General features: G+C 50.9%; 2 protein-coding genes across 7 annotated transcripts; both read right to left on the reverse strand.

The window, feature by feature from the left end:
* Positions 1 to 324: 324 nt before the first annotated feature.
* LOC122386451 (protein-associating with the carboxyl-terminal domain of ezrin-like) lies at positions 325 to 10,491 on the reverse strand. 5 transcript variants are annotated; one of them, XM_043375639.1, is made up of 11 exons: positions 10,473 to 10,491; positions 9,082 to 9,337; positions 8,554 to 8,739; positions 7,928 to 8,127; positions 5,715 to 5,797; positions 5,090 to 5,276; positions 4,620 to 4,759; positions 4,188 to 4,369; positions 3,609 to 3,749; positions 1,979 to 2,057; positions 325 to 1,638 (listed from the first exon to the last, which is right to left on the reverse strand). In XM_043375639.1, exons 2-11 carry the CDS (start codon positions 9,316 to 9,318, stop codon positions 836 to 838), a joined length of 2,238 nt encoding a protein of 745 aa, XP_043231574.1. In that variant the 5' UTR covers positions 9,319 to 9,337; positions 10,473 to 10,491; the 3' UTR covers positions 325 to 835. The 5 variants fall into 5 exon arrangements, with proteins under 5 accessions (XP_043231574.1, XP_043231571.1, XP_043231572.1 ...); XM_043375636.1 differs by having other exon boundaries at positions 10,241 to 10,486; XM_043375637.1 differs by having other exon boundaries at positions 10,432 to 10,474.
* A 339-nt stretch (positions 10,492 to 10,830) lies between these two features.
* Positions 10,831 to 13,566, reverse strand: LOC122386472 (L-xylulose reductase-like). 2 transcript variants are annotated; one of them, XM_043375700.1, is made up of 2 exons: positions 13,278 to 13,566; positions 10,831 to 11,869 (listed from the first exon to the last, which is right to left on the reverse strand). In XM_043375700.1, the coding sequence occupies exon 2, from the start codon at positions 11,834 to 11,836 to the stop codon at positions 11,093 to 11,095; it is 744 nt and encodes a 247-aa protein (XP_043231635.1). In that variant the 5' UTR covers positions 11,837 to 11,869; positions 13,278 to 13,566; the 3' UTR covers positions 10,831 to 11,092. The 2 variants fall into 2 exon arrangements, with proteins under 2 accessions (XP_043231635.1, XP_043231634.1); XM_043375699.1 differs by having other exon boundaries at positions 10,833 to 11,839; positions 13,277 to 13,566.
* Positions 13,567 to 13,598: the final 32 nt, after the last annotated feature.

Consider the following 13,598-nt stretch of genomic DNA (forward strand, 5'->3'; position numbering starts at 1 on the left):
GGACGGCGAAAACATGTCACCGATACAACGTTTCCGTCCCTCAGATATCACACAAATGGACCGTATTCCCTGGGAGAAGTGCCAGAACGCCACTGCTGGCGTCCGGGACCTGCTGGTGTCGGGTCGGACCTGCGGACATATGTACTGAAAACGGCAGCTCCAACAGCTCATTAAAGACCGACAGGGTGGAAAACAGCGGTCGACCGCGCTCCTGAACCGCACCGCTGATGGTTTTGTTTGTGCGGACTAGTGTGACGAGTTGTGCTGTAAAACCACCGAGTTGTTAATGCCAGGCTACGCAAGGCGCCACAATAAACTGTCAAGTTAAATAGTAAGCATTTATTCTCTCGCACTTCATTTCGTAGAACACTGGAATGGGTCAGATGAATGAGGAGTGAGCTGTGCGAACCTCGATCAAGCATGAAACTAACCTTGTCGCCTTCCAAACGGATAACTCGTTAAAACATCGGTTCACAGTCTAGCTATCTCATCAAACACGAAGTAAATCACATGAAAAGTACACATACAGCAAGCAAACTTACAGGAACTCGCAATGCATAGCACAACAAGCCAACAAACAACGGCATAAGAAAATATGGAACTTCAACCACCTAACATCGAATAACTTAACGGCTGTTGAAGCTCATAATGCGACTTTATCACATTTTGATCTTACGGTGATATCATCTATCTGCGAACCCCACCGCTCTCATGGACAAAAATCCCTTTTAATCACCTATGACACACTATCATGTGTGTAGGCCATAATCGTTCAGCACCCGTCACTCAGCTCAGAAATCCAGCCTAAAACTCCCTCACTCAGCCTTTCAGAGCCCTAAAACTCGTCTCCCCAGTCGTCGCCATCGCCCCACCCGGCGTCAGTCAACTCACCGTCTGCCGGACGGAAGGACATGTCCAGGCGACTGCTCACCACCTCAGGTTCCAACTCCGGCTTCACCTCATGCCTCGGCTGTGGCTTTGGGTCGGTCTTGGGCCCCGCCGGGGCCGGTTCGGGGGCCAGCAGGGTCGGTCTGCCGCTCCGTATCACCGGCTGCATATCGGCAAACAGATCCACCTCTGCCTCCGGCTCTTTGCGCCGCACCTGGATACTGAACCGCTCAAAGTCGTCACTGGCCGGCTGGGGTTGTGGCCGGCGCGGCGGCGGAGCCCGGCCCGACAGCTTCAGACCGCCGCCGCCAGAGGCGCGCGCGGCAGTCGCCGCCGCCGACCCCTCCACCGCCGGAGAGTCACCCTTGACCTCAGTCACAGTCTTCCCACTAGCCGCCTCCGTCTGCGGTACAGGGCCCGCCTCCAGAGGCGTAGGGCTGAGCTCGAACCCAGCAGAGACCGCACCGCTATCCTCCGGCTGCACCAAGATCTCCTGTATCGGGGGCGGGTCGGGGTCCACATCAGTCGCCTCCCAGTCTGACCAGTCACCTGCATCCTCCTCCACATCCTCCGACTCTACTCCCGGGCCGAGCTCGGAGTCCGAGCCGGGGTCCGATGGAGCGTCGGCGGCCGGTCCCAGGTCAGGCTCGAGACCGAGCTCCTCGCCGCCTTCTGGTGAACGCCGCTCGGGCAGGGAGTCCGACTCACCGGCCGCCGCCTGGGAGAGCTCCAGCAGGGTCCGGCGACGCTCTGGGGACACGGCAGCGGGCAGGTGGTGTCGGTGCGGTATAGGGAGGAATGTGGTGGTGGGAGAGGGTCCAAGGCGGCGTTTTGTCTAATTGTTGATAATGTTATAACTAAGCAAATATGAGCTAGCATGTCTTAAATGTATCTGCTCAAGGGCGGAGCACGATTACAAGGGACAGATCATATATAGAAATATCGTTGATAATCCAATTCAAAAGTACAACTGTACCACTCGAACACCATACCATGAAAACATTTAACAAGCACAATAACGGTTTCGAATGAAGCTTCTCAGTGAAAAGGCTAAGCGCGAAGCGCACACAAACTCGGGTTTCGGACTTACCAGGCGGCGCCTCGGTAGCCTTTTGCGATAGCGTCACACGCTTCCTCCTTGCAGGGGTGACGCCTTTGCCAGACGAGGCCTGGAAGCGGGAAAGATGTACGGCTAAGTTATGTTTGCCAAAACAGTAGCATTTAAAGTTGATATCCTCGTCCTTGGCCGATGCCGATGCGTAATGGCATCGATATTTCCTGCTGTCCGAAACAACTCAAGCTTATATTGCCAATAGTTACCAGTAAGGTGTGTTCAAACTTCAAAGCCCGAAATACGTGAGGCAAGTGTCTTGTAAGAAGTTAAAGTTGGGAAATACTTCAAGGCATTCATACACCGTCAGTAACAACTCTAGCATCAACTATGGAAAACCATAACGTACACTATCTTTAACCCGCGCCCTGCTGGGGGGTGTTTGAACACCCCCCCCCCCTTGTGGTTTTTCGCGAATATCTCAAAAACGGCGGCGCGGAGCGCCGCCGTTTTTGGTACACCTTATCGTACATCAATTCTACACATGTTGTGAAAATTTTAGACCAAGGTCATTCAAGGTCAGGTCACCAGGTCACTTGAAGTGACCTCACCTCATAAAAAGTTTCAATGTCTGTCATAGCTACACCGAGTGACTGATCGCTTTGAAACTTTCAGCGATTGCTAAGAGCAATAGCATGTACAAAATGTTTATCTCAGAATTTTGATATCGATGACCTAAGGTCAGGTCAATTTTGCGACCTCCCCGTTATAAGTCAATGGGGGAAAATTGAAATGCGCCTCTTTTGGACAAAAGACATTATAAACACTCCCAAACACCGAATTACAAGTGGTTTAGACACACTGAACATGAAAATGGTGTCCGTGACCCTTGTTTATGCCCTGAGGTCATCTTAGGTCACGAATGGTATCTAACAGTTTTTCGCAAATAACTTTTGCTAGAGGCATGCTAGAGCGATGAAAACGCCTTAGATGTGTTCAGCTCGACGATACCGATCGACTGATATGCAACATGACCCTTTCCGGTCAGGTCATGACCTTGACCTGAGGTCAAATTTTCAAGTTGACCTTTCAAGGTCAACTTATGGTTCATTCGATGCGTCTTGACGAGAGGAACACAATGCCGGTAAAAGTAAGCTCGTACAAGGCTTGGGTCAAAAGTTATTGCAAAAAAACTGTTTCCGAAAAAAATCGGCTATTTTTGCAATTTTTGCCCCCTGTAGGCAAAACCGTTGACGTTAGGTCAAATCTGAGAGAATTACTCAGAAAGGACTTTAATAGGGCTATCGAATGCGCTTTTTCGCGGCGCTGTAGCTCTATTGGGTCTCGAGTTATGCGTTGGCTTCTTGGAAATTTTCGACATTCGACCTGGAAATCGGCGAAATTTTGCCTTCAATGACCTCTGGTGACCTGACCTTTGACCTGACCAAAAAATTGACCGAAGTAATGTCGTCATTATTTTCGACGCTCTTTCGAACGCCGCCTTCCGCGTATCGCTACGTGGCCCAGGAGCCGAGTTACAAGGGGGGTGTTCAAACAACCTCCCCCCCCCCAGCAGGGCGTGGAAATCCAGGACCCCCAGCCGGGCGCGGGTTAACACCAAACCTCGTAATACGCGCCACACTCGCACCACTCCCAATGACGTACGTACCTTGGGCGTCCCGTTTCCAAAATGTTTGTGTCGGTGCGGCCCAATGACCACCTGGGAGCCGAGGATAGGTACCAGATCGGCCAGGGCGCGCAGTGTGGCCGCCACCAGATCGTCGTGCGTGTCGCGGATACCCAGCAGTAACTGGGTTGGGAGGAGGGAGCGTCAGTGAAAGCGGTAGTTCAGTTCATGCAATTGAAAGTCGTCTAGAGTATACACTGATTAAGGGGCAAAACACGTATCAACATACAAGGTTGGATCAATGGTCTACGTACCGGGTGTATGGAGTGCTGTCGACGTACAGTTATACCAGGCATTGAGGTCTAGAGATGTGCATTAATAACAGATAGAAATGCAGAATACATTAAGCTGAACGCCAAATCGCGTCTTACATGCGAACATTCATGTCTAATATTCAGACACTAACATTTTTACGTAAGTTTTGGTACAATGTTAGCTAATGTTTCAATGTTACAATGTTAGCTACCCGGGGCGATACCAACTCACTACACGCCATTTTAACAGGCCAAGACAATTCAGCCTACGATCTGACCCCAAACAAGGCGGACATATCACCCTTACCTCAGGCAGAACCACATCGCCGAGCAGATGTTTGGGGATCTCGGCCACGTATTTGGAGAAGTGCTGCAGCAACACCAGCCGTATGTGAGCGTCGTGCACGTGCAGAATACGCAGCAGCTGAGGTACAATGTGTCGCCGAAATACCGTCGGAGAGAGCACGCACTCACCAGTGGCGTACTGGTCTGCGGATGGCACACGGGGTGAATGAAAAAGGGCGAAATCTTAAATTACGATTAAATAAATAAATATCTAGAGCAGCTCAGTCGCAATACCTACTGGCGGCAAATTTTACCGAGCGCATTAAAAACGTTTATTTATTGTCCAGCTTGGGCTAAAGGGTTAGCAACTTGATTATATCATCAATTTGCTAAAGTTAATGGTCAACTATTGGCCATGTTACCCATTACCACTGTCCTCACCACCGAGTCTCACCGTATCTGGGCGACAGCAGTCGCGGCAGAAAGTGTCGGCAGGCGTCCGGGTCGAGCAGCACCAGCCGCGACAGGCACAGGGACGACAGGCGGCTGGCCACCAGCTCCTCCGGGTAGGCCCGCAGTCGGCTGGCCAGGTCACTGCAGCCGCGGGGGGGGGGTCACGGGACGGGTCACGGATTGGGCATTGAGTCAAACTCTATATTTATTTAGCTATTCATTCTTTTATCGCATTCTATATAAGTATCCATTACATTCGGCGATACCTAGTTAACTAACGAATAACATGAATTTGTTTTGCATTATCAAAATATGATTTTGGCGATAAAATGTATACCTGAAACGTTCCAAGTATTTTAAGGGCTTATTTCGAGGCTTATATACAGTCATTCTTGTACCGGCAAGGACCAAAGAAAATAACCAAAACGCCCTAGGTAAAATTTTCCTCTAATTTTAGCGTGAATGACTCACATGAAGAACGTTTTGCGCTCCTCCTGACTTTTCAGCACGAGGTTCTCGAGGAAGCCGTGGATTTGGTTGAACTCGTTGCTGAAGAAGTCGTGTCCCTCGAGCTGGTCCAGTGAAGGCCGGGCGAACGGGTCACGCGACAGCAGACGACGCTTCACCTCGTCACGGAACTGGCGGGCGCCCGGGAACTCTGCACGGCAAACAGAAACGGTCTTAAACGTGGAGCAGGCATAAAGGTCAATCATGAGGACGGTACAGGGCACTGGTGGCATAACATCACACGAGGATGCAGATGATGAACGCCTATAAAAAAGGAACGATAACTGTAAAGGCTTCACATTTTACAAAACAAAAAGTAACGCATGGCAATACCGGAAAACCTCTTATCTAAAATTAGCGTTACGAGTGAAGAGAAACGGCATCAGTTGATGCAATCAAATTGTCCGAGCATGTTTCGGGTTTGACCAATATTCTACAAAAAGAATAAAATCTGCATTTTCAAACAGATATAAAATGAATTAAACAAGAAACTTAAAAAAACAATCATTTTCTCTCATAAAGAAAAAGGGGCATAATTGCCGAATACCGACTGGACAAGCAGTCCCGATAACCAGACGGGAATTACTACCGTTTTGGACAGCCGGCCCGATCAGCTCCTCGGCTAGCACTCCGTAAGCGTAGACATCTCGACACCAGGGCCGCTTCTGCCGCCTGCCGACACAGCCGAACCCCAACGGTGAGAGAGAACGGACACCGATACAGAATACAGCTTCACCCAGTCTACATTCCTCCCCACAGCCCGCACTGCGGCAACGAGACGCCCCCTCTTCCCCTCCCCACACACGGCAGCGGTCTGGCTGTCGCCCCCGGGCGGGGTCAGATGCCCAACGGTGACCTGTGACCTCGACTCGGTCACGTGACTCGAGGGGGCGGAGTCCGGCCGTCTCCCAGATACCAAGCGATGTCAGTGCGGTTGGTGGTGGCTCGTGTATGCTGTGGCAGTGGAGCGTGTGAGAATATTGTGGCCAGTGATGTTTGTAAGGCGAAAACCGTGAATGAGAACGAAACACCTTTATCTGTTGAATCGCTAAAATCAACGAGGTGGTGTATTGCTGCTGCGAGATTCAACTGATCACGGGATGCGCTGCTTTACGAGGATATCGCCTCCAGCGTGGCTCGGGGCGCCGCCGTCCACTATCCAGCTGCTGCTAGTCCTTATAATCACAGCGAGCTGGCCGGCCCCAGCTGCCGCCCAGTACCGAGCGCTGCTGTTTGGGCCTCCTCCGGCGTCCCAGCAGCCGTCCGCGTGCCGCTGTGCGCCGGCGAGTCTGTGTCCGAACCACCTCATCAGTGCGTCCACCGGTCGCTGCGCCGAACAGGGTCTGATCTGCTGCTCAGCGCGGGCACCGCTCGACGTACCCAGACTGCCCGGCGGCGGCCGGAGCTGCGGCCGGCCGGGTCAGCCGGACGCGGGGCCGCGCTGGACGGTGGCTGTGACTCGCCAGGACCCGGACGGTCTCCTGTACCGCAGCGCCGGCGCACTGCTCTCCAGCACACACGTCATCACGGCTGCACACAGCGTGGTTCAGGTACCCGCTGAGGAGCTGGTCGTCGTAGCCAACATGCATGACCTGCTGGAGGACCTCGACCAAGAGATTTTCCGACGCGTGTCGGTCGTCATCGTGCACCCCAAGTACCACCCAGGCGACCAGAATCACAACGTGGCCATTCTCCGGCTGGAGACGCCACTGGAGACGGGTGGCGGGCCGGCAGCGCCTTCCGTCTGCCTCCCGCTGCCGCCCGTGCCGCCGACCAGTCCCGACGGCGGCTGCTGGGCCTCCGGCTGGGGCCGGGACGTGGCCAGCCACGACGCCGCAGCCGCGCCGCTCGCCGACGTGCCCGTCGAGTTCGCCTCCAGCGCCGAGTGTCTGGGCGCGCTGGTCGGCCGCGGCCAGTCGATCGACCTGACGTCGGACCTGTGCCTGCGGCCGGGCCGCGCCGCCGAGACCCTGTGCCAGCTGGACCCCGGCTCACCGGTGGTGTGCCCCGCCGCGGACGGCTCGGCCACACTGGTCGGCCTCGTGTCGTGGGCTCGCCGCTGCGCCGGCCGCCGCCGCGCGCCCATGGTCGTGGCGGCTGCCGTCGCGCCGCATCTTGACTGGATCATGGCTGTGCTGAAGGCGTGAACGACACTCTACATCCAGATTCCGGTAGAGATTGCCTACTGATCGATACGTCTTAGCGACTGGCTGGACCATCGAGATTTGCTCTGGTGAAATTGACATTTGAAATGTTGAAGTGAAGCGCTTCGAGCCGTATTGTTTGTTATCTGTTGCAACATACGATAATTATACAAATGCCGAATACAAAATATTTCACTAAGCAAGAGTAAAAGCTGTCAGGTGCACAAAAGAGGTTGGTTTCTACATTTCATCGTCTTCAAAGATGAATAATGGTTATGACAGAGGATAATCACAAGAATCTTTACAAATGAGTGAGAAGAGAATAAAAACTGATAAAGCTACGAAAGTGGAAATGCCAACAGGTATGCATAATGCAGCACAGCACTCATTACCAAATGCTGTGCTGAGTCACTCATTACACGTTACCCATCATGTCAAGTGTCGAGATAGAAGCTCAACGCAAACTTCTTTTGTGTTTTATAACAGGGTTGGTATAATACATTTTTCCCAAGCCAAAGCGCACCTTTAACGCATAGACCGCTATGCCTTCATAACCGCTAGCAAACTCATAACCATGCCTATCAACATCAAACGAACATGATAGCACGTTCAAGCACACCACACCACCCATCCCCTGCCATCTCCCAGCGCTCCTCACCAGGTCTCACTGGCGCCGGCGGTCGGTTCGGCCTCCTCCGGCGCCAGTGCCGGCTGGTACCGGTGTGCCGCCGTGGCCTGCAGCCGCTCCGGCGTGGCCTCAGAGAACGGGCAGGCGAACTCGGCGCCGCCCAGCCGCCAGCCGCCGGCCGCCGTCACAAACACGGCCGCCTCACACACGTTATTGTGGCACAGCCCGGCCTGCGGACAGGGTGGTCCGTCAATGGAGGGCTTAATTCAATATGTAACATGACAGCGATAGGCTAGTGCATGTCATGGACGGGATTATTCAATATGTATCTATCAATGGGCGGGCTTATTCAATATGTAGCATAACAGCGATAGGCTAGTGCATGTCGTAGACCTGGGCCTCTGCACACTGCATTATATTGTGAACAGAGGTCTACAGAGGGAACAGAGGGAAGAGTTGCCCGCTGGTCTATCACCGGAGACTAGTCTGTTACCGTCCCGGAGACTGCTCTGTTACCGGAGACTAGTCTGTTACCGCCCCGGCCGGAGACTAGTCTGTTACCGGAGACTGGTCTGTTACCGGAGACTAGTCTGTTACCGGAGACTGGTCTGTTACCGTCCCGGAGACTAGTCTGTTACCGGAGACTGCTCTGTTACCTGTCTGTGGAGGAAGTCGAGGGCGCGCAGCACCGCCAGCAGTCCGCCGCTGACGTCCAGCTCGGTGAGCCGCGGCCGTACCTCTGCCAGCGGCCGGACCGGCTCCGTGACCAGCTCCAGCCGGCTGCCCGTCTGGCGCCAGCTCAGGAAGCGCAGCAGGTCCGGGTGGCGCGCCGTCATCAGCGTCTGCCGCATGGGACGACAGGGAGTGTTAGTCAGGGGGCTTTTTCCTGGACATAAAAATTACACAACAGTAACTGCACATAATTTGTCATTGTATGTGTCATATAGGAAGAATTCACAGTGACAGATAACAAAGTTTTATAATAAAAGTTTCGGATGTAAGGCATGGACTAGTTTTTGGATTTCTTTATAAAAACAGCTCTCAAAATGGCATAGCAATTGAGCAAGGGGCAGCTGAAGAATAAATAATAATTGCATGAAAGTATGCATAGCACCTAGATATTTTCAGCTCTGCATTCTAGCTAACTCAACATACAACACACATCTTGCTGAAGGGTAGCATACCTGAACATTATTGTGGAGAGTGCTGGTCTTTCCACGTTTCTCTCCAGGCATTCCGACAAACACTGTGACAACATTGCCAGAAATGTTATCCAGAACTTCAGCAGCCTCATCTTCAGTGTGTTGTCCAGCTGCTTTAGGAATATTTCGCCTGCCCTCATACAGCACCCATTCAGCAGCAGTACCAAATGACTCTTTATTGACTGTGTAATCAGCACTGATGCTCACATCATTCCCCATGCTTGATTCTAAAGTTTTCCTGAAAGGGAAAGCATAGGATGGGGTGAAAAACTTTGTATCCTGGCCTGTCTCACCAAAAATCAAGGCCTACTAACTCAAGGTTATTCAACTACTATTTCCCTGACATCAACATGATACCTAAAAAAAAGATATATTGTGGCAAATGTCAACCAATCAATTAATTGCATTAGGTAATTTCTACTTCAACCACCTCAGAACTGGCCCCTGTGGGCTGTCTGACAACAAGCTATGCTTAGTTGGATAGCTCTACAGAGGCTCAGTGAATGACCTTGCTTGAATTTGACCAGAAATATTACCTACGGGCTACGACCATCCACATTTATGTGTGACTGCTTCCCCTCTGATCCCTTCCTCCCACTAACAATGCCCTGTGTGAGTGTGCATCAGTGGGCGCTCCAGCCTCCAGGCATAGAAGGGCAGTCACCCTGTTTGCAGTTGTGAATACTTTGCTTCTCTTAAGTTACTATATTAACAGCATGCATACTCCAGTGATATTTCTTTTGTTTCTTTTTTTTCCTTACTCTTAGCTAGCTGGGAGTGCCGCAACTTATCATATTAATTTCACTGGAGTTATCGTAAGGTTCTGCATGTCGCTGGGATGATGGAGGGGGCACTCCTGGTCACCTTTAAATGAGTGGCGGTGTAGAAAAAAATCAAATTATTAATTCAAATAATTAATAAAATGAAAGCAAAAATATCAAAATCTAACACACTAGGTACGTAGGCGGTAGGTACCGAACAAGCACACACGTCAACAGCACCTACTGATAAAGCTCAGTGAACAATGCAAATAAGCACCTCGCAGTCGCAATTGACCGTGAAAAAAGAAAAGCACCAAGTCTTCTATGCCGTACCTATTCTACATTGACATAAGCGAAAAAAATATTTTTAAGCGACTTACTCCAACACGGGGCAACGATTTTTTGTCGCTCGGGAAAGATGGTTGGTTGGTTTGGGTTAAGCACCACATCCAGTGGACCAAGGTGCTAACCGGAACTCTCACGCTGTTCCAAGCGGTCAGGTAGCGGCAATGCCACGTGCATTGCCCGGGAATCGAACCCGGATGGCCGAATCTAGAGGCAAGTATCTTACCCCTAGACCGGAATGCTCCCCCTCGGGAAAGATATATATACGCGATTTTTTTTTGTGATTGCGCCGGAAACGCTTTATGCGCCAGATCTGTAAAATTTGGTAGCTCTGGAGTTGAACTCTCCAGAGCTACCAAATTGAAGGAAACTCTGGAGGGTTTCCTTCAGATGATAAAAAATATATCATAAGCCCATCCAACTTGCATCCAACCATTCACATCGATTTAGACGGTGGCCTGTAGGCATGCGCGGGATAACGGACCCGGCCCCGTTAAACATAAACTGTCATAAACACTTCTTGAGCGGTCCGGACGGCCCGAACAACAACACAGATTCCGATTACAATAAACCTTCAATCATTCCCGGTCACCGGTGGCTAGCAGTTTTTTTTTTTTTTGGTTCCTTTATTGAACTCACTTACGACTCGTTGTTAACGTATGCTGTGTGTTGTCTGGATACATTTGTGTTCAATGTAAGTGTATTTGGATAGAAGGTTTGCACTGGGCCTGCACAGTGCACACACGTCACACTTCATGTTTATGTATCAACGACTCTCCACGCAACGTGTGACAGATATGAGATAGGTACTCTTGACCTATCGTCCCTCCGGCTCTCTCATGAGAAGTCACATTTCAAGCGTCACATCAATCGAGTTTGAGGTGCGGCTAGCATATTGTGACTGCACCATCCACGAGCAACGACACTCCGCTGATGTATGCCGCCTTGTCGCTGATCAGGAAAATAATCGCGTCGGCTACATCGTCACACTCGCAGAGCCTACCAACGGCCAGGGGGTGCTTTCCCTGGATTTGACCCAGCTTGACGGGGTCCTCCCACGTGAAACGCGTCATTTCCGTCTTGAAGAGCGTCGGGTTGACGCTGTTCACCCTGATCCCGTGCGGCCCGAGCTCGCGCGCCAGAGCCCGGGTCAGAGCGTCAAGCGCCGCCTTCGAGCTGCCGTACAGGCCAGTGTGATCTAGCAGAGGCCGTATCGCCGCCTGAGAGGACACGTTGAGGATCGTGCCGCGCGCGCCACGCGCAATCATACCGCGCACCACCACCTGGATGATGTTGAGGTTGGCCTTGACGTTAACATTGAAGGTGGTGTCGATGTCCTCCTTAGTGAGGTCAAGGATCGGCCCGTGTGGACCGACGGCGGCGTTGTTGACCAAACAGTCGATGTCGCCCAGCGCCTGGACGGCGGCGCGGGTCTGTTCCCAGTCGCTGATGTCGCAGACCACCGTCTCCACCGAGGGACACTCGGCCTTCAGCGAGTCCAGCTGTTCGTGCGAGCGGGCCAGGCCGATGACGTGTCCTCCGCAGGCGACCACGCGCAGCGCCAGCTGCCGGCCGAGGCCGCGACTGGCGCCAGTGATCAGCACCCGCTTGCCATCCAGGGAGATGTTCATGGCTGTCGACAGACAACCTACCTCAGAAATAATCTGCAATGACAGAATGAAAGCGGCTTGTTTGTATGCTTTGCATTTTTTTAGGGGGACACGAACATCAATAAATTATTTGTCTTAGCATAGGTAGTAGGTAGGGGAGACCCGGGAGGTATGGGCCCCCTGGAGGTATGGGCCATCGCAGTTTTGAAGAAGTGTTGCGTATTTTTACACATTTGACGGCGTTAACTGGTAGCAGCCATTCCGTCATACATCCCACGTGATTTTCAAAATCTTCCTCAGTCTTCTTTGGCAATGAGCGGTGATAAAGCGTTTTTCCCCTCTTCGAGTAAAATACGGCACATACAGAAAATTCGTGATAAATTTGAACCAGGCTCGTTTTAGGATGTCAGATCATCGCTAACATAATTTTTAAAGCGTGCAAATTAAGACTGGATAGACCATTTGAAGCTTTCTTGCAAGATTATGAGCTGAGATGCTATGCACATTTTGGGGTCCTAACCGGGAGGTTCGGGCCACCCACCGGCCGTTGATCCTAAATAAATACGAAGATGCTTTCATTGAATGTCCCCGTCAATAAGAATAATTTTTGTCGCGCAAGGTCGAAAATTTAACTTCAAATTTCATTCAAACAGAAAAATATTATTGATTTTATTTTATGGTGCATGCTTGAGTTTACCGAAATACATATGGGCCCAAGTCACCTCCATGAAGTAAGCTGTTGGCCGCTTATGCGGTTCCTGGTCTCTAAGATAGATTAAGGTAGATACCAGCTACGAGTATTATTCTCATTGTCGAGAAAAGAATATGAAACATGGCACCGGCCCATACCTCCCGGGCCATGGCCCATGCCTCCCGGTGTATTTTGATGGATCGAAAAAGCACATGGTTTATTGAAAGTTATCTTGAGACAAAATAGTTGATCCCAGATGAATATCAGGCACACGTTGCAGGCGAAAGGCAATTTCACGTACACAGAGTAAAAAACCGGGTCTAGCCACTGCCCACTGGAAGAAAATTGCCTTTTAATAAAACCGGCCCATACCTCCCGGGTCTCCCCTACCTACTGCTAAAACGTGATGGGACAAATCATCCGAACTCCATGGCAATGGTCACAGCTGCAACGAAAAATAATTATTATTTCATTTAACTCAAAACATTAGAGCAGAACTGAGCTCTTACAGTCTTGCGTTTGATGGGAAGCTGAATGACCCTATTTCAATTTTTACAAATATTCAAAGCTGGCTGGGATAATGATGCCTATAATCCAGTTCTTCCTCAGTCTCCCCTACAATGTAAAGTTATTACATTAGTCCCCTCCGAAGTCATGATGTCACTTAAATGCCTCACACTCCTTTGATGACCTAATGCTCGCTTCCAATAAAGTAACATAGCTTATCACCAATGAACTCGAAGAACTCCACGCCACACGTGCACGACTTACCCTGCTCACTCCAAATAGACAGAACGTACAAGTGGCCCTTGGCGACTTCAGTGAGTAGTGTTAGGTCAGTGAATGAGCTGATTTCGTCCTTATATATACATACCCGCCTGGCGTCTAGACTTCTCTGCGCGCAGACCAATGTTTATTAATTCTAGAGGCAGATAACATATACAGGACCAGCAAAGTTCAGTCTGTGTAAGAGTTTACGCAGAATATATTTCTAGTGCAAGGGTTGTTGATAGGAGGATGACCTACTCGCCAATAGGTGTTGTAGAGATATCCGTATACAACTGCATGCCGCGAGGATTTGAGGCCTGTCGG

The sequence above is a fragment of the Amphibalanus amphitrite genome, unplaced genomic scaffold (genome assembly GCF_019059575.1).
Source record: "Amphibalanus amphitrite isolate SeventyFive unplaced genomic scaffold, NRLGWU_Aamphi_draft 000252F_arrow, whole genome shotgun sequence".
In the NCBI taxonomy this organism is placed as follows: domain Eukaryota; kingdom Metazoa; phylum Arthropoda; class Thecostraca; order Balanomorpha; family Balanidae; genus Amphibalanus; species Amphibalanus amphitrite.